Consider the following 20564-nt stretch of genomic DNA (forward strand, 5'->3'; position numbering starts at 1 on the left):
AGACGCACGCTCGCCGCAGCTCGACCACCGGACATCTCATTAAGCAGGGGGCCGTTATCAATCCTCGCCGATCGAAACCGAGCATGACAGTGCGAAAGAAGAGCTGCCGGGGTTCCTTCGGCTGAGTCAGGTCGGAAATTTCCTGGTCCACAACCCTTCTGATGGTTCAATCAGTGCAGGGAGCCAAGGTCGGTCGATAGCCCCAACTTCACCGTTGAGGCCTTCGGAGATTTATTCCTTCCGCTGCGCCACCTACGGGAGCACAAAGCGCTGGGAGCGACCAGAGCGCTCAGAGACAATGAGCATTGCAGCTCTGGTTATAAGCGCTGAAACGCGACGCCTCCTCCTCTTCACACTCGCAGGTCGTCTCTCTCTCTCTCTCTCTCTCTCTCTCTCTCTCTCTCTCTCTCTCTCTCTCTCTCTCTCTCTCTCTCTCTCGAGTAGTGGCAGATAAATGAGCTCCGCTGTAGGTTCAGCGTGACTTCAGCACTTTACCGCCGGATTAATGAGGCCGCGCGAGCCCCGCGCTTTTCGCCTTCAGCGTTTCGGAAGTGCCTCCATAAAAACCCAGCGCCGGTACATCCTGTTTATGCCGTCCTCAATTGTATCAGACACGAGGCCCACCTGCGCTAGCGAGCATCTCCTCGCCCATCACTGTCGCGGGACAGTTGCGCTTCTGGGTGCGGAAGCCTCGTCCGCATCTGACTCGGAGTCGCTGCCCGCACCCCACCCCACCCCCGCCCCGTCGGAGGGCAGCTCCTCCTGGAGACTCTCTCCCCAGATCTCAGTGTCCTTTTCAGTCATTCCGGCTCGACTTGCCTGTCAGTTTTCATCACGGCGGCCAAATTGCATGGTAAGCCCCTCAGATAGTCTGTGCCCAATTGTCACGGGTGAAAAGGAGGACTAGCGTCAGACAGGGAGACGCCATGAATGGGTAATGTTATTGGATTTCAACCAGGTCATGACCACATCAAAATGTTGACCTACACGCTAATCCCGGCTGGCAGAGCGGAGCTCAGTTACACGTGAATTCATTTTGCCGTTGATGCGCCGGCTTACGCGCGCTATATGAGTGCGATACGCACGCATGCACGTGCGCACACACACACGCGCGCACACGCAGGGTTAGGACTTTGTTAAGATGTTAGAGGTGACTTCCAGGTCCAGCCGAGCTTCTCAGTGTTTGGCCCGGCCTTAGTCTCAGCCTCAGTTTAACTGATGAGCTTCTTAGAGTAAATGTAAGCAATTCACAGTTAGCTTTGTGTCCAAATACGCATTATTGCTGAATCGTAACCCATCCATTAATTTTCTATCATAGCTCCTGCTGCTCTCTGGGTTGCAGGGGTGGTGGAGCTCATCCCAGGTGTCTTGGTTAAACCTGGGACAAGTCACCAGTTTATCACGGGGCCACAAAAAAACAAACAACCCTTGGATTTTACACCAACAGACCAAGAACTCAGTGCTGCCAATTAGCCTAATGTATGCACTTTGGATTGTGGGTGGAACCTGAAGTACCTGTGGATAACCCACGCAAACACGTGAGCTCCACGCAGAAAGGCCCCAGTTGGGAATCAAGCCCACTACCCTCTGTTTTTCTCATATTCATGAGATATATTTATATATATATATGTTTATGTGAAATATATTTATAATGTCTGTAGTTAGTTGGCCTGAACGCAGACACCGGAGCATTTAAAACGTGAACAGACACACACACACACACACCTCCGCTCAGGCCATCCTATCGGGAGTTAACCCACATGCGGTGCGCCCACGCAGCACGGCTCGCTCCCTTCCACTTTGCAAATAAATCTGAAGGACAGAGTTGAAAGGAGAATCAGGCGACAGACATTAGCGGCAGAGAGATGTACGGCGGCCAGGAGCACGTATTGATTCCTTGATTCCCGTTACCTCTGCCAGTGAGTGCAGCGTGTCAGGATCTCCCGCCAGGAAAAACAAATCACAAAGCAAAGTGATGGATGTGGCACTCCAGGATCCGGCGGTTCTGCCATCTGGATGGCCGACACTGTATATCAGCCTCTTGTGCAGCAAATTAAATTTACATTTGGACGGCTTCCCCATGCCTCGCCCAGCACAGCTGCACCAAAAACAGCCCTTTCCCAGCCTCCCTTAATGGGCTTGATCTATCATTTCCAGGTCTATTATGTAAAGACGATGTTGGTCCACGTTCAGGATGTCAAAACGATGTTACAGTCCCAACAAAATCGCATTATATGCCGCCAAATGGATGTTAAACAAAATGACATCACCTTTAATTTCCTTAAGATGAGTCAATACTAATCCAACTTGCTGATATATTTTGATGCACAGCTAAACTGCAACGAAATAATACTGGAAATTGAATAAAAGTCCAGCTCCATCTTCATTCTCCCCCCATCTAAAGCACTAAAGATGGTGCTTTAGTGCTTTAGATGTCACCCTGCCTTCGCCCTAAGACAGCTGGGATAGGCTCCAGCAGACCCCCGTGACCCTGAATAGGAATAAGCGGGTGTAGAAGATGAATGAATGAATGAGTGAGAGTTCATCCTTTTGCACTACTTTTCTTTTTTTGTTATTGTTTTAGTGGCTGTCGCACTCGAACGCCCCAGAGGATGAAACTTGTTACAAGATAAATAATGTAATGCATACATAGAGGATTTGAAAACATATTAGTGGCAAATGGATAAGTGGATGTGCGAGGCTAAATATATACAGAAGGTTATTTTGCTTTCACGGCGCCGTCTGACTGAAACTCTGAAGGGACCGCCACGCTTAAATGAAATGACCTTTTAGTGCGCAGCTGATCAAATGGCCTGAAGCTGAACTATAAAAGAACATTGCGGCATAATGTTTTACAGTGCACTTTTTTTTTTTTTCCCCCGGCTCTTTGTTTGCCCTCGCCGACTTTCTGAGAAGTTGAAACGTCTCGTGTTTGGCAGGCGGAGTTGCGAGATGAGACGAGAACACTTTTACGGCGGCCCTTTCAATATAAGAAGTGTTTCGCGTTAGCCTACAATCATCCGTTGAAGGGTGCGTGAGGTGCAGTCGTCCCTGAGCTTCACCTCGATCTGAATTTCAGCCTAATGCCACGAGAGGGTGACGACGCTGCCGAGAGTTAGCGGCTGCGCTAACAGCTGTCATCTGCATTCGCTGCTATCCCATTCATGCTAACCCAACTATTGCACTCAAAAATGTTCCAAGTAGGACTTTTCTGACCTCATACTCACCCTCTCCTCTCCTCTCTGCACCGTTTGTGTGTGTGTCTCTTTTCCAGACAACAGACGACCTGCTGGTGGCTTCAGCCGAGTGCCCGAGCGACGACGAGGACATTGAGCCCTGTGAGCCGAGCTCAGGTGGGTTAGGTTAGTCATCTCTCTTTTATTATTCTACCTCTATCTGGGTGTGTCAGCGTGTCTTTGTCTCTCACACTCCATCCTCACCAAGACACACACAGCTAGTGTCTGGCATCATCCTCAAACGCTCCCCAGAGCCGGAGTCAGTCCTGGCACGGTTGCAGCTAACGCCGCGATGCGGCAAGCGAGCAACAAGCTAGCCTGCCGCACGTTCAGCGTTTTAAAAGAATCGTGGCGGGCTTTTACCGGCTGTTACATTTCACTTTAACTGGAGTGTAAATTATTAATGCAATTGAATATATAAAGGGCGCTGAATTACATCTTAAAACATTTCTGGCTGTAGTATTCATGGTCCTGTTATGCTCGCACCCTACAAAAAAGAGCTCCTCTAATAAGCCCCAGGTTAGAGCAGATGCAGTTAAACTCTGAACTTTTTAACTGTGTTAACTCAAGTGGCGGTGAATTTGCTGCTGAGGATTGATCGAGTCCTTGTGTGTGCAGGCTATGTGTGAAGCTACACCTAGTTAGTGTAATGAGCAATGAAACAACAGCCCTTGAGCAAACTGCAGCCAATCTGCTTTTGTTAAAGTCCTTCCGGCAATTCGGGGACCTTCTCTCGAGTGCATTGAATTAGACGCGGCACGGTTGACATTTTCTTTAGTTTTTAAATTTTTTTGAGGAATGGAATCCTGGTTTCTTAAATGTTCTCTTAGTCGTACAAGCACATTTACCTTGGTGCCCTTGTTTCTCCACGAGTGATGAATGAGATGTTCCTTTGTTTTTTACATAACAGGTAGAAGGATAATGTTTTTTTATATATATAAATCTGTTGTCGTAAGAAGGCTCTGACATTAGCTGAATTTCACCCTCTGAGAAAATAGCACTACTTTAACAGCACCTCTGTCTCGCAGACTGGTCTAAAGCATCACAAAATCTTTGTCTGAGGTACGTGCGAACGCAGCGGTATGGCAGGGTTTCAATTTCACAGCTGTTTTGACTCTGTACGCTTGTGACGGGCCCTTATGTGCAAACAGAAGTTCTCACAATCACAGAACGACTCACACCTGTAATTATCAGAGCCGCGTGATGTCGGCATATGAGATCACAACTTGTGCAAAGCTGTTTTTGAACCCTGAGCTTTGGCTGAGCAGAGGGCACCGGAGTTGTTCAATTCAATTCCACAGCAGTGAGTGGTCGGCCATGCGTTTGGTATATCGTCCGTGTCAGCATCAAATCGGCTGAGACGGAGAGAGGCGCGGTTCTCCTCAGGGATGATCCGTTTTGAGAAAGCAAAAAAGAAAAAATCTTACTCTTTTGTTTCCAAAAGTTTTCGAAAGGCTTCCACTTCCTTCAAGTCAACTCCGTCGGATTGGGCGCGTGAATCTGTTTATTCCTCGCGCCGCTGCCAGACCTTTAATCCCCTGCACTGCAACATGCGGGAGACAATTAAGTCGAGCGCTCGGCTCCCCACCTTTTGAGCCGCTTGCATTTCCAAATGCAGTCTGGAGTGATGAGAAGCGCCGAGAACAATTAAGTCGGGACCCAAGGCCTCCCACTCCATCCAGACATGCTATCGATCAGCGTGCGGTCATAAAACCTCCGCTAAATTAATGTCTGGCCCACAGCTAAGACTATCAGCTTTCCAGTCTGCCTCCCTTCCTGCTCCCCTGTTCCTCTCGCCTGGCAAAGGATCTGCTTGCGCTGCAAGTTGCTAACTTCCATAAACTCCCGCGCTGAGTGATTCCCCAGTTGGGCTAGCGTCGCCGTAGCGACTTCGGCTGTAAATCTGCCGCCTCTGTCAAATACCATATGCGGCGGAGCTGGTCTCCTAGCTAATTCGCGCTAGCAGCCCCTGCATTGTGATAGGGGTATTTTTGTTTTTTATGACAAGGGCATCTGCCAAAAACATCAGCCGTGAACCGCGCGGTGCTCGGGGAACTCGGGGGAGTATCCCTCTCCTCCTGTGATCGCTGAAGGGGGATTTTGACACCGGTGTGGGTCCTGCGGTGGCGGCTGTCCAACGCTGCAACCTGATTAATATCTGCATTCAGGACGATTCACACGCTCCACCGAGCTCACGCCACGGCTGCTGCTGAAGAACTGATGCGCTGTCCCTGAGAGAGAGAGAGAGAGAGAGAGAGAGAGAGAGAGAGAGAGAGAGAGAGAGAGAGAGAGAGCTAGCTTCCTTATATTACCTGCTCAGGCACAAACGGAGTCACGCCGTTTAAAAGCATTTGTCTCAGCTTGGTGTGTATCTGCACCATGGGACGATGTTGGCGGATGAGTCAGTTGGCTTAGAATAAGTGGAAGGAAAAAAAAAACGCTATTCCGATCACAGTCGGTGGACCGAGGTCAGTTCTGCATCTTTGCGTCAGCTCATCTTCCGCTGAACGGCCGATTCGACAGACGACGTGGGCAGAAGATGCGGATTTCATTTTCCCTGCAGTAAACTCGACCACCTCGGACTTCAGGAGGAAATGAGTGAGGAGGTTGCCGAGCCCGTTCTGATATGTAACAGAGTGCGGGTTGGCGAGAGTGCATTTACCTGACAGCGGGGTCCTAACAGCCGAATAAAGCCCCGGCTATGATTACGGACAGACACTGATGCATTCATCTCTTTGCGAGGCTGTTAAGGGAAAATTGCGAGGCGGCCCAAATTGTGCCAAATGTTGCGCCTCGGATTTATTGCCCCCTCCTTATAGTTTGCTCCAAATAGTCCTCTATTTTCTACCAAAGAAAAATGGAAAGGAAAAATAAAATTCTTCCGCTCGAAAGGCTCCAGCGCGAGGTGTCGGTGAATCGTCAGGCGAGAGAACAGACGCTGGCCAAAGTGGCGGAAAGCCGACTGGATGTGGCACCTGTCACTGGTTTTCTCAAGTTAATGGAACGGTGGCATGGGGTCAGATGGAATGGATGTGTCTTACTCACTTTTTTTCCCCCCCATGTCATTAGCATCACGTTGGATGTCAGCTTCGCGGTCTCGGTATCCTTGGTTACGTCCCACCGCTGCTTTTCTACACGGTGATTACACTGCTTCTCTTTGTAGGCGCTGACGCTCACGCACCTGCCACCCCGTAGCCCTTGATTATTAGTCACATTCACCGGGTCTGTACATTAGACTTTCAAAGGGAATACGTTGTACATTGTTTCTTTCCATCCGATGGCTTTTTCTCTTTCAGCGCATTGGTTCTGCCCGTTTACTCATATCGTGTCACTCGGTTGCATGAAAGGAACCTTGTTTGAGAATCAAATATAAAAAAAGAAATCCAATATCTGTGTCCAACAGTCGCAAAAATCAAATGATTTACTTTATATATATAAAAAAAAAAAAACTTTTCAAGTCTTTGAGCTTGTAGCTGCGTCGGTGCCCAGCTCTGTTATGTATCATTGAAATATCATTACATATCTGGTATCTGTTTTTTTTCAATGTGGGGTAACATGATAAAAAATATAAAAATAAGATAGTGATGTTTGAATATCACTCTCAATCCAATCACTGTGCTCCACTTTGTAGCTTTCCCACATTAAAAGCAAAGTGACGGTTGTCCCTGTTGCAAGTCAGTGGATCGTAAAATCATTTCTCCAACGTCTACAAATCATTTTAAGGTATAAAAACTGCATCGAGTTGCTTTAAAGCGTGATGGTGATGAGGTGTCAGACTGCCCCCCCACACCCCCTTTGTCTCAGCATCCTTAATTGTCATACAAATAAACATTTTTGCATCACCCTTTCAAAAAGAACAAAAACGAACGGCGGTTTTCAGGGATGACTTTGTTTCCAAATGTTAATTATGGGATAAACCCCTCGAGGCGGCGCTCCTCGCCCCTGTGTCTGAAGCCGGGTTTCCCACCCTCAGAACAGCCGTGATGTTTGTGCGGTATAATTATGGTATCTGTCAGCTGAATTCTTATCACAGAGCTGTTTGCCGGCTGATCGCTGCTCCCATCGCCGTTGCAACGTACAGCGCTCGACGCCAGACATTCCGCCAAAGGTTCCCTGAACATCGCACAAATAATCTGCCTGCCGCTCCTCCTGTCGACCTCGGCAGTCGGCCGCCGCTGGAAGCAGGTTGAGGTTAATCATATCTCTGCTCACTATCTCGTCTTTTTTTTTCTATCCCCCCCCGCCCCCCAAGCATTCTGCAGTGGCATGAGCCAGCCGCTAATGTGTTTGACATTTGTTTTAATAGATTTAATTTATGGCTGGGAAAAACAATACATCGAGTGCCCTTGTAAATCAAATGCTAAATGAACGCTGTCTTTAACCCGGTGGCAATGACTGGAGCGCCCGGCCAAAGTGGAGAAAAAAAAAAACGGAGTAAATTATTATTTTAAAAGTAGCTGTGAGATTAATGAAACATTAGGAGCGCCGCGCTGGTTTAAGAGGTCACCGCCCGCGTTTAATAGGTTGTTCAATCACACCAGGGCCGGATCTCAGTGTGGGTTTGTTCTCTTTCCTCGCCTCCCGGCGTTCCGAGAGCGCCGTCCACAAACAAGAGCCGGATTCCCCCTGAATATTATCTGAGCCTCTGCCCATCAAAAGGCGCCAATAACGCATTTGGAACTCGCCTTGGAGGGGGGAAAAAAACACACACACACACAAAAAAAAAAACAACGGATGGCTGGGTTATTGTCCACTTTTTTTTTTGTTTCCTCCTGAAGTCCTTCAGTTTGGGATTATGCCGCCCAAGTCTTCTCAGCGCGTTCTGTTTCAAGTCAAGTATCTGCCGAGGGAAAACAGGATTTCACACCCGCTGTCACTCTTTCTCTCTACTGATCCCAGCGTATTTATATTTTTCAATTATTTTTATTTTTTCCACCGCGCATCCTTTGAGGGGGGCTGACGTTGATGCTAACACAATGTGTCTGTTTAGAAGTCTAAGTGGGTCACGGACGACTTTGCTTCGCCAAGGAAAAAACCTCAGCCATAGGTCACTTATGGCAATTTTCTTTTTTTAAAATCAATAAAACAATCAGAGGTGGCAAAAGTATTCATTTCCTGTACTTAAGTAAAGATATAGATACTTGTTTAAAGAATACTCTGGTGAAAGTAAAAGTACTGATTCACTTCCTCAAGTAAAAGTAAAGAAGTAGAGGTTCTGAAAGTATGGAAGCATTTTTGCCATTAATGAAACAATACATTTGTTAGAGGGTTACACTTTTGCTAACAATAACCAATTTTATTTATACTGAATAAATAGTTATATGCAGTATACTGCAAATGTACTGAACAGTGACCCCCAAAGCCTATAGGTACTCTAAAATAACCTCTAATTTAACTGGACAACATCAGAGTTCAAATAGTTCCACTTCAAGTAACAACAACTATAATAATAAGTGAATTACTTTAAACATTCTTTCTTTTCAAACAAAAGTAACAAGCACATTTTCCAATGGGAGGAATACTTAGGTACAAATATTTGTGTACAAATTTGGGAAGCTAAAGTAAAAAGTTGCCAGAAACAGAAATGCTCAAGCAATGTAAAAAAAAAAAAAAAAAAAAAAAAAAAAAAAAAGAATCTACTTAAGTACAGTAATGAAGTATTTGTATTTTGTTGCTTCCGACCTCTGAAAACAATCACAGTCTTGCCAACAGAAAACACACAGCTGATCACAATTGTGATCCAGCACACCCACGTTATTCATTCATTTATTTATTTATTTATTTATTTTTGGTTATTATCTTTGTGCCAATGCGTAAAGGCAACCAGATTACTCATGCTAGCAGCCAGAAACCAACATACGGCCATTAATGAATATTTCTGGGTTAGGGTTGGCAGCTCTGTCGGCGGCGTCGCTCTTGCTAGCAGTAAGAAACAAGTGTGGCAGATTCGCTTTGGATTAAATACTGGCGTTGCGCTTTGTGCTGCGATATAGGCGAAGTGAAACATCTGGTCAGGTTGGCAGCTCTTGACTCGCTAGCGTAGTGGAGGGAAAAAAAAATCTTACTCGAGTCCTTTCAAGTGTCTTTGTTAGATGGTTCATAGGCTTGGGCACAACATTAGAGCTCCATCCGTGGAGGGAGCTCAATCATAGTAGTTGATTTATTCTTGGGTTTTTCTTTTCCTTGCGCTTAATCAGTGTCCTCAACTGTCTTCATGTCCTCGTCTTCAGCCAAATAGTCAGTGGCTTTTTACCACAGAAGCATTCCTTGTGAAAAGACACTGTGATCGCCACCGAAAGAAAGGGGGAAAAAATGCTTTCGCACTCCATGATAGTGATTCACAGGACAAGTGTTGAGGGACAAGTGTGCGAGTCTGACTGTTCTCTCCATCAATTCCCTCTCCAAGCGAGACAAGTAAGATTTCCCACAAACCCACACAATTAGCCGCCCAGACCAGCCATCACAGAAATAGACCAAACGGACGTGTTAGCCGAGTTCCTTGAGAATGGAATCAGGAGAGACGAAACCGCAGGGTTACAACGCTGCAGGTCGGCCGCAGCTTAACCTTCCTCTTTCATCGAGCCTCTTTCAGCGGAACCCCTCCTGGGCGAAAGGTCCTAAAGTTCCCTCATGCCTTTTACCCAGCGCTTTCCAAAACGCCTGTTAATAATAATTCTCTCCCGGCCCTCGTTTCACGCTCACCCGGCCGGGCCCTGTGTTCGTCGACCACCACGAGCGGCTCCCAGACTCGCACTCGGCGCCCGCGCTGTCAGAAGGGCCGGCTGCCAGCGTGTCACAAGTACAGGGTGGCTCGCATCACTTCTCGAGGACACGCAGATAATTAAAGAGGGAAGAGGGATTTAATAAGTATTTTGGCTCTGCTGCACTTGATGCACTGACCTGTCTGCAGACTGATCCCCAACTAGACGACGCCGCTGACAGCCTGTGATTACGGGTGGATACGTACAGGCAAGAGGATGGCGGGGACACTAATCTGGCTGAATAACAGCACTGTGTGGCTGGGCGAGGGAACTAAGCCCCTCCGGGGGGAGGGGGGCGGTCGATCTGAAGGCGCCTGAACCGCGGCGGCGCTAGCGCCCTCCGAGATTCGCGTCCTCACGTCGCCAGACTGCTGTAAATAAAAAAAAAATCACTTCAATTCCCTTAAGCTGTTTTGTTTCTCCCAAATATGCTTTGACTGACACGCAAAATCATATTTGCCCCGCCGCCTACATCCGCGGAGGGCAGACGCCGTTCACATCTGCGCCGGCAAATCTTCTCGACCCATTACCGCCACTTAGCGAGAGGTTGGGCTCAGTCTGTCCATGACACACATTCTAAGCAGCCGCGGCTGCTCCATTACCCCTCAACGAGCCCGACGCGCACCTGAACTAAACCCCCGACGGCTCCAAATTTTGCGCTTTCCTCCATCCGTGGCCCCCGTCACCCCGTTCGCCCTGCTGCAAATTACCAGACAAATGAACCTTCCCAGCCGGAGATAAATGAGGAAAAATAGTCTTTCGCGAGGACCATTTATTCAAATACTTGCCTGACAGCACCGAGTCTCTGATCCAGGAAGAAGTCGCGCAAAAAACAAAGAGAAATCGAATCAGGCATCTCGCAGGCTCTCCAAGTTCCTTGGCAGACGGCTCAGTTTCAGTGCTAAAGAACCCGGGTAGAATCGGGCGTTGGAAGGAGAAGACGCTGTCAGAGCATCTTTGAATCATCGCGGCGTCGCAGCTTCCAACCAATCTCAGCCTTTATGGCGTCTCCCCCTTTAGTGTCATTCTGTAGGACAATTTGTTTTCCTCAATAACATTTATGGATCAAACAGTATATAGCGTCCCCTTGTGCATCCCTTCGAGGGGGGGGGGGCTGTTCGAGGAGGCATAGTGAATAAAGGGCTAAAGCATTAACTATTGTCCTTGCCAACCAAAAAAACAACAACTTTACGACGGGCTGGGTGTTATTGTGCGATTCGAGTCCAACCCAGGGACGACGTTGCGGAGTCTAAACTTCTTCCTGCGGCTCTTACCCAAGTCCACTCGCCTAAAAGTTAACCCCTCCCCGGCTTTACCTCGCAAGTGCACCCCCCTGCTGCGCCGCCAAGAAGCCATAGCATTGCGTTAAGGTCATTTTTCTTCCTCATGTCTAATTTTACCCTTGGGTACGCTCGAGTAGAGCTCGTAAGAGCGCCCATCATTTTTAAACACTTGTTTCAGGTGCTATTTCTTCACCCGGCCCTTCATGTGCCTTCATTCCGGGGTGATGGAGTGCTAATGAGCAGACAGCCAGATGTATTTTGACTCGGGTCTTACCTGGTTCTCTCGGGAGGGGGGCTCCCGTCTCTCACCTCTCGGCTCCGTCTGAGCTCAACTCGAGAGTAGTCGGGGGGGAGCAGGGCACTGCTCTAGGGAAGCGAGGGATTCACATCGTCAGGTGCATCAGGTCATCCTGAGGTAGCAGGTAAGATTCTATTGTGCCGTTAGCTTGACGGACACCGCTAAAAAAACACTGAGCGCAAGCTAATGAGCCGTAATGAACGCTAATCCGTTTCCGCGGCAAACTTGGCTGGGTCAGCACTTCATTTAATGCGGTGTTAATCCCTAAAGTAGTGGTCACTACTTAGCGGCCTTTTGTTAAGACACCCAATTGGATTCCGCAGGACATGTTTGAAATTTTTTGGGGGGGTTAAGTGAAAAAACAATTTTGTCGAGCGGGGGATTTAAAAAACGGGCTGGATTACAAAAGTCGCTGCTCGCTGGTAACAAGCGGCTCTGGCGGAGGTGATTTGGGTGATTTCTCGACGAGTTGCAGCCTCGCTGGGCGCCAGTGGGCAGATCCTGGCAAAGTGGCGGGGGGGAGGGGGGGGGGCGGACACGAGGGGCCAGAGCAGGAGGTGTTAAATAACAACTCGCCGCGGCTCTTCTGCCACATGACTCACTCCTGAGATTGCAGATTGTGGCCGCCTGGCCCGCGGAGCTCCGCCGGCTCACCTTGCTGTCAGAGCTCGTCCGGTTCCCCCATATATACCCAGCGTCGAGACCCCCCCACCCCCAGCCCCTCCCCCTCCTCATCTCCGCCTTCCAACTTCTTTGACCCTGAACGCCGGCTGGACGGCGACTGTTTGTTGCTCGCAGTTAAACGCCGGCGCCGGGTCGTCAGGGAGGAGGATCAACCGGTGGCTTTTGCCCACGAGGCGAGAGCATTCTTCACACCTGTCTGCGAGGATAAGTGGGCTTGTCACAAGCAGAGCTAATCTGTTGCAACGCTCAGTCACACTCCATTCCCCAGCGGTTCCCGTTCCGCTCGTCCTTGGCTGTCTTGTCGGCGTCGGGAGCGCCAGGCCGGCCGCTGATCACTCGGGCCGCGTCAATGAGTGGCGGCAGCGTCCTTCCGTGGAACCTTTGCCCTTTAAAGTTGCCACTTTGCATGGCTTTCAGATCGATACGAGCTTGCTCCAAACGCGCGAACCCCTGCGGAGCGCCGCCTTAGCGTCACCGAGCAATTTAAGTAAAGTTTGCGCCGTGTTTCGCTGTCGCTTAGCCGTCCTCTGGAGCTGTCGATAATGAGGCACAAGGGAGGAGCAGAAACATGGAGGACGACTATCAAAAGACCCGCGGAGCACCCGCTCCGTTCCCGCTTTGAAAAGCCTCCTGAACATGACGCGCAATCACTTCCCCATTCGCCTGTAATTCCCAGAAATGAAGCGTTCTGTCTGTAAACACTCAGACAAAGTGACTGATCCAAGTCACCGAGTTCAAAATGAGGAAGCCACGCAGTCTGCCGCTGGGTAATAGTGCTCTAATCACAAAGAGCGTGTATCATTCCACAGTGTTTGTAATTCCCATTGCTTTGCTCAATTAAGAGTTTTTAAAGGCCCTCCGTGAAGGAGTTTGTAACCTCTGGTGGTAAGACAGTGTATAGCAAACATCTAAGTATTTATCGTATTATATGAAATATTATGAATGAACAGGTCTTCAGTCTCCAAGTCGAATTTATTGTTGTACCATTTACCCACATGATGCGTGTGCACTGTACCGTCCAGCTCAAAACTGGCAAGATGAAGAGTACTTATTTTGTCCTGATAAATGATGAGTTCAGAAAAATCATTGTTTTTGTCTAAGATGCATTCAAACCTTTTATACCACAGAAAAAACAGATTCTCTGGCAAATATTTATTGACAGTAATTGGGATTGAATAAAATGTTAAGGCTGTCCAAAAATGTTTTCCACTACTGTATAACATCCTGCTGCCTGCATCTATCTTTCTGATACTCTGGCCGTGGTGTTATTGGGGCCTAATTGCCATTGCCTTTTAGTATTGAAGAAAACTATGTTTTTAGTGTTTCATATGAATGAATACAAGCATATGATGTTTGATTAAATTTTATGCAAATGGATCCATGTGCATTATTTCACATGAGGCCTCTTAATCTTTTTTCTTTTTTTTGTTTTCTTTTTTTTTTTTCTTAATTAGTAGATCACAAAATTGGATGCCAGTGCTTGAAAACAAAGCAACATGGCACTGCTATTAGCGGGATGGTAAAATACGTGTGACTCTTGAAAGGTTTCATTCGATTGAGGAAAATATGCAAAGCCATTTACATGGTCATTTGCGGTGGTGTGTGGGAAGCGCTGTGTCATCCTTTAATTGCTGCGGTACTTCGGGGCTCGGGGACAAACAACCATTTTACGCAAAAAGAACAAAAGGTGCCCTCTTCGCACACTCTGAGAGAAGCGGAGCGTGCAGTTAAAGACGGCGCTGATCAGATCAGACAAGGTGGCTATTATCGACTTCACTTGTTTCCTCCACATGCTTTCCCTTTGATGTGCAACTGAAAAGGCTGTTGCCCTGCGCTGTGCTGTGCTGTGCTAGCTTTCATATCGGGAAGTGCTCCTGTGGAAGTGTCACTCACGCCTCGCCGAGATCAAAGGGTCCGAGTGCAATAACAAAAGAAAAAGGTTCTGGTCTTATTTCCCCAGCAAGAGTTAGCAGACACTTCCATTGCTGTCTTGAAGCTCTCCAAACAGTAGGAATAGGAATAAGTAGGACAGCAATAAGAGACGCCTCAGTATCATTTGATGTCATGAATGTCGTAGTTACTATATTAATCTTAAATTTCACTGCATGCATCTGCACTGCGGAAGGGCCACAAATCGCACTCCGTTTGTGTGTGCGTGCCTCCAGCGCACCTCACAGCACTCTGCCGGGCATCACATTATTCCAAGGGGAATCGCATTCAAACACATCAAGTGTCACAATACTATTTACTCAACTTTTTTCCATGAAAGGTAGAGGCATTTAACCTGTGGATGCTCTTATTCTGAAAAGACCGAGCTCTTCAGTATCGACTGCGCTAATCCACCATTGACACCATTAGCTAAGCAACTTTTCTTTCAGGTTATTATATTAGACTTCACCCATGGTTGTTGTTGCATAAATAAGCGGTTCCAGAAAATATTACCTTTTTTTGTATTTTATTTTTTTTTACCTTGTCTTGTATTTGGGAAATTAACAAATCTGACTGAATTTGATGTAAATAACAGCATTTGCTTGCTTCTGTGTGCATAAGCGTCGCTGTGTGGGTTTCTAGACCTTAAACATAACCCGCCTAGTCAGCACAGGAGTGATTCGTCGCTCCATCGCAACGCGGCTGTTTTTCCTTGCTCCTTTTTTTTTTTTTTTATTGTTTTATGGTTGTTTCTGAGAGAATGCAGACGGAGGAGTCACGTTCTGCTGTGATCCCAACCCTGCTGCAAACCCGCAGCCGTGTTTTTGTTTTCAAAATGTACGTGTTGGAGTGTTTGGATTTCACAAATGCAACAAAGAGCGCCTCGGCAGAAATGATGACGGCTACAAAAAAAACACACACGGAGCGATGCGCCAAGAGGACTGAACAATATCAGGGGGCTGACGTGTGTTTTTCCGAATGCGCTCTGTTGAATGGCAACATCTCAGAGCACAAGTGAAGAGCGCCTGTGGCGAAATGTGCTGAGTCAGTTGAAGGATTGTGCCTCTTCTAAGGTTTATTTTCACTGGCTATGTGCTGCTGTCGAGCCGCTCAGATATATAGTAAAGGCTGGAAATATAACTCCCTTCATTCATGACTGGGACGATGAGACATTAGGAGCTGTGAGCTTTCAGATGTGCTCCTTAATGACTCATTAATGCATTAGTCTTCCTGTCAGCTTTGCTCCCAGAATTAAGCAAATCTCCACCCTCAAGCCTCTCACCTTTTGCAGCTTTCCCCTATATGAACAATTACGCGTCAAAGTCACGAGAATAATGTTGGCTAGGAAATGAGTAAGGCTGATAGGCAGTGCATTAGGCGGGGGAAATGGAAGGTACTTATGGCAAAGTGTTCAGCTCCCGCATTTACTGAAAGCTCAGAAAGAATCTTTGATTCCTTCGGGGTGTTGCGCGAAACGAGTGTTTGGCATTTTAATGTAGTTTTCTGAGCAATTGTTTGAGTGAGTCACTGTCAGTGACGCAGATTACAGAGTTTCGCCGCGCAGACAGAGGTTTGCTCGTGGCGCCTTTTGGCTTGCATACCAATTGGACGGCCGGGCGTTTTCACACCCCGATTCTCGATCGATCCGTTAAAGTTAGGCAGAACGAATGGGGTCTGAATTGGAAGCAGTCATCCCTGCCACTGTGTGCCATGCCATTTAGCGTCATTAGATGTTGTTTATTGTCTCCTCGCTGTGTAACTGCATGCGTTTTCTCTGGAGCAATAAAAACCAATCCCAGCTTTCGCTGCCCCGAGCCGTGTGTCCGTCCAGTCAACCCTGCACTGTAATATAAGCTGTGTCCCAAACTGCATACTTCTGTTAATAGACATTAAGGCAGTGCTATGTTTGATGTGCCATGTAGTCTCATCATTGCTGCCGTTGCTGCTTTGCAATTAGGAGAAACTGCTAATTCTTCTCCTACCACTCCATGAGTGTGAATTGCAAAGTGATGGTAAAGGCAGCTTAGACGTATTTCACGGCACATAAACCAAACACCAGCGCTAATGCCTGACCAAGCTAAGGAGTGCATTTGCTTGCGAGCATGTGCTCATGTTCCCTAGCGTGCTAACACCTTAGCCCCTCTTTTGCTACCTCACTAATTTGGTGTTAATGAATTTTAATCATTCAAGACACAATTTGGGACACACCTTACAAATCCACATATACTCCTAAGCGTTCACTGTTATTAACATATTAAGCTAAAGTTAAAAAAAAAAAAGTTAAAAAAGTTGGAACTTTCCATTGACGGTCGCCGTGTTTCTGTCTCCCCTCCAGCCAATCCAACCGGGGCCGGAACCAAGGCGTACCCGGGCACACCGGATGTCTTCCGGGAGTCGACGGGCACGACGGGGATGGTGGTCGGCATCGTAGCGGCAGCGGCACTGTGCATTCTCATCCTGCTCTACGCCATGTACAAGTACCGCAACAGGGACGAAGGCTCGTACCACGTGGACGAGAGTCGCAACTACATCAGCAACTCGGCGCAGTCCAACGGCACCGTGGTGAAGGAGAAGCCGGTCAACACGGCGAAGCCCTCCATCAAGAACAAGAAGAACAAGGACAAGGAGTACTACGTGTGATTGTCAGCAACGTTGGCCCTCAGCAGGCCGGGCCAAACAGCTTACTGAAGAGACAAATCAGAACACCTGTACAGTAAAATAACAAAGACGAACATTATCTAGTCCTTTTTTCCTAGAAAACAAAGCTCAGAAAATTAAAGGTGAAAAAAAATTTAAGGGAAAACTAACCTTCTTCTCAAGCGCTTGACGGAGGAAAAGACTCGCTGCCCAGGAGAGGGATTGGCTCTGGTGACCGTCCGCAAGTGAACTCAACACATATCTAACATGTCAACCAAACAACATTAACCCAGCCGTGACTCGCTCCCCCGGCCAGGACCTTGTGATCCACCTCCCCCCCGACCCCCTTGTTCCTGGCCAACAGAGGCTGGCAGGCGGGCGGGCGCACCTCGCGAAGACACACTGAGCGTTAACGGACTTTGGGTTGTCATTTACATTGCCTGTGTTTGTGTTGCCGAGACGTTTTCTACACAACGACAATATGATGCATTACATGAGAACACAATGCCAAACAGTAAGGTTTAAATGGAGGCGGGGGGCTGAGGTGGGGGTCGGTTTTGGTGTCGGTAATTTCAGCGAGATTAAAAAAAAACAACGTAGTAAATCTGATGGGAGGATGAGAGGAGGAGCATGAGCCAAAGCACACGCTGAAGAGCCAGCCATGGCCGGCAGAGACTAATGCCTGACTGCTGCGGGGCTGAGATGAGAACGGATGAGAAGACTACGGTTTTAAAGAGGAAGATGTCCATCGTGCCCGTCGGGATCCTGGAGGCCTTCGTTTTCACGTTTCTCGTGAGCCCAAAGGAGGGACTTTCTTCCTGTCTCAAGCGATCAACTGGGAGCCATGCACGCAAAACTTATCTTACTACAGTACATATGTTGATATACGGTACAACCACATCTATATGTGCTTTCTGGACTGTGACAAAGTGGTGTTTTATAGCCTGTTGTATAGATGATGCAAACTATAACTGCTCCTCGACCATTTTGGAATAAAAAAACAAGGGAAAAAGAACATTTAAAAAAAAAAGGAAATCATAAGTGTTACTAAGTGTTGCTAGACATAGATTTTCTGAAGACATCTGCGGTTTTTTTTCAGTTGGAAAAAAGCTATTCGATCCCCCTCCTCCCTCCCCTGTTTTTACATGTGTTCCTATATAGTTTTTATACAAAGGCCAACCTCAGATTAGACGATCCCGGTCCACCAGTAGTCAAACCGTTACCCCCCCCCCCCCCCCCCCCCCCCAAAAAAAAAAAAAAAGATTGCATAAAGGCATTGGCAGCGTGGTGTGGCTGCCTTCAAGGATACTGGTAGAATCACTGCCTTCCTTCTCAGTCCCGACCTACGCCAGAGAGAATCAGGGCCCAGGCTGTGAGTAATGAGGCTGATGACGTCAGCCGCCAGATAAATTAACATACGTTGTGTCTTTTTCAAGTGTTATTACAAGATACCGGTCAGACGTGCTGCCGCTTGGGCTGAAACCGTCTCAGTTCAACTGCAATGTGTTTGTTCTGTCATTCTGTCCGTCAATTCTGCTTTCAAGAGACCTGTACTTGGAATGAGTATGAGCAAAGTGACCATGGATTATAAATGATTATAAATTCTCATTGTTCCCTCCTCTTTTTTTTTTTATTCTTCTTCTTCTCGGGTGATTTCTGTTTAATTGTAACCCTTCTTGTACTCCACATGAAAGCGAAAAAAAAAAACTAGTTTTGAAAAATCAAAATGAATAAAATATTACCGAAGTGAACTTAAAGCAGTCTGCTGATAAACTCTATCAGAGAGGAGGTGCATGTGCCGTGGTCTACATCTTGTCATTTACCCCCACAAAGGTGTGTTTTTTAAAGGATCAGAATCAATTTCAACATTTGACCTTCGGGACACAGAAAAACAAGGTCATTGATCGAAATTCATTAAAACAAGCTCCCTCAGTTGGGAGCAATTTATTTGGAAATCATTGTGCAATTTTTATTTAACATCAAGACTTAAAAGCATAGATGGCCAGCAGGATGCACTGGTCTGCATCCATCCATCCATCCATCCATCCATCCATCCATTCAAGCAGCTATCCGGGACAGCAGAGGTGGTATCACCGCATGGGAGCGACGAACCAGGATGAGTTTCATCTGTTTGGGTTGTATCTAAAAACAGCCACATCACATGTACCCACTGTACATATGTATGTCAGCTTGAGCACCAAGCACTTAGCATTTGTCAGACAACCATTTATATTATTTAAGAGCATTATTTTTTAACATAAGAATCTTCCCCACTCCTTACATTCTTTAGGGATTCTGAATATTTGATGTACTATAGATTGGAAAGGTTGCAGAGCTTCCAAAGTGCCAAACTGTAGATTCATTTGAAGCATCTATAACTTAAGACTTTGTATTATTATGCCCAATGTTTTGATCTTCATTTTCAGTGCCTGGCTCAACCTACTGAGAATAATATAGTTGGAAACTTTTGGACATCACAAGAAATTTAAACCCACAGCATCTCCACCATACACCTTCATTTAAAGCATTCTAGTCCACCATAAGCACTTTGAATGGGGATTTTGACCTTCCAAGTTCCTTCCGCTGCAATATTTTAGGGAACTTAATAAACTACGGTGTTGGGAAATTGGCTGACTCATTGGCTGCTTTTCAACAATGCCCTAAGATCCAGGCCCAAAAGGAAAATAGCCAGCAGTGTAGGCGACCAGGCATCATAACAAACACATCAATAAAGCAGTAAAATGACAAAGGAACTCGATGAACAATAAACACAGCTGACAAAAATAAAACAGCAAAATACATTAAAAATGCAATTAAACTGTAAGCTACAGAGCAACAGCACTGTCTTGACTGATCTGCCTCCACATACCTGTACATACCTGTACATCCACATACCCTCCATTTCCATTTCCTTTTGTTAGTTATTCCACTTACTGTATTTGGGACAGTGAGCTAAATTCTACTTTATCTGACAAGTTACTGATCCTGTGAGCAAGCCAAAGATTTCAACTTTAATGTAGAGAAGGTGAAAGACTAAATGACTCCCCCTGTAAACCAAACACAACCCCCGCTTTTGGTTTGAAATGCTGTTTTGCAGGCAAACGCGGTGCAGAGCTCTTTGCCTGCAAATCATTGCATAAATGTTTTTTGCCAGACGGTGCGAGTTGCGAGTAGGAGAGGTTGTAGAGCTATTTAAATCATTTGTACCTCCTCTGCCTTGCTGCGGAGTCACTGGGACTGATTCTTAAAACCTTGGAGATTGAACAAGAGACCGATGTTGAATTAACATTTGTGTTAACAGCTCAGCAGCGATGGGAGCGAGACGGGGGCCTTTCTTAATCCTCTTTCTTTATTCTCAACTCTCTTCACTTAAAGTTGATTTTTTTTTCCTGACTCATGCGATGTATGAGTTTTATCTGCGTCTTTGCATATTATAACGCCGACAAAGTCTGAAATACTTAAATTCCGTGAACTGACCTTTAACTGGAGTCACAAACTCGCAACCACCTAGATGGAAACTGTGTGCGTTACATCAGCGGAAGAAGTTCTCCACCCTTGTGTGGCATTTGTTTTTCCAAATGTGCCTGACAGTCAGTGTGTCACAGAGGCATCAGCAGGGTTGCTTCACGCCCTAGCGCTAACTCATTGGAAGCCTGTCGCTGTTGGTGCAGTAAGTTCCTCTGCCAGTAGGGGAGCCAGAGGTTCAACACCTATGCTTAACGTCAGTTTTGGCACT

At 46.9% G+C, this 20564-nt stretch overlaps 1 protein-coding gene across 10 annotated transcripts in view; it reads left to right on the forward strand.

The window, feature by feature from the left end:
* The window catches only part of LOC142883694 (neurexin-1a-like), a 363691-nt gene extending 345638 nt beyond the window's left edge, over positions 1-18053 (forward strand). For 6 of the 10 annotated variants that reach the window (XM_076018788.1, XM_076018785.1, XM_076018786.1 and 3 more), the window contains 2 exons: positions 3275-3362; positions 16527-18053. In XM_076018788.1, the coding sequence (XP_075874903.1) occupies positions 3275-3362; positions 16527-16831 (393 nt within the window). In that variant the 3' untranslated portion in view covers positions 16832-18053. The remainder of the gene's footprint in view (positions 1-3274; positions 3363-16526) is intronic. The other 4 variants (XM_076018787.1, XM_076018789.1, XM_076018792.1 and 1 more) reach the window with 1 other exon arrangement.
* Positions 18054-20564: the final 2511 nt, after the last annotated feature.

This window comes from Nelusetta ayraudi, unplaced genomic scaffold, assembly GCF_046127955.1.
Source record: "Nelusetta ayraudi isolate G7.1 ecotype Tasmania unplaced genomic scaffold, CSIRO-AGI_Nayr_v1 ptg000008l, whole genome shotgun sequence".
NCBI lineage: Eukaryota > Metazoa > Chordata > Actinopteri > Tetraodontiformes > Monacanthidae > Nelusetta > Nelusetta ayraudi.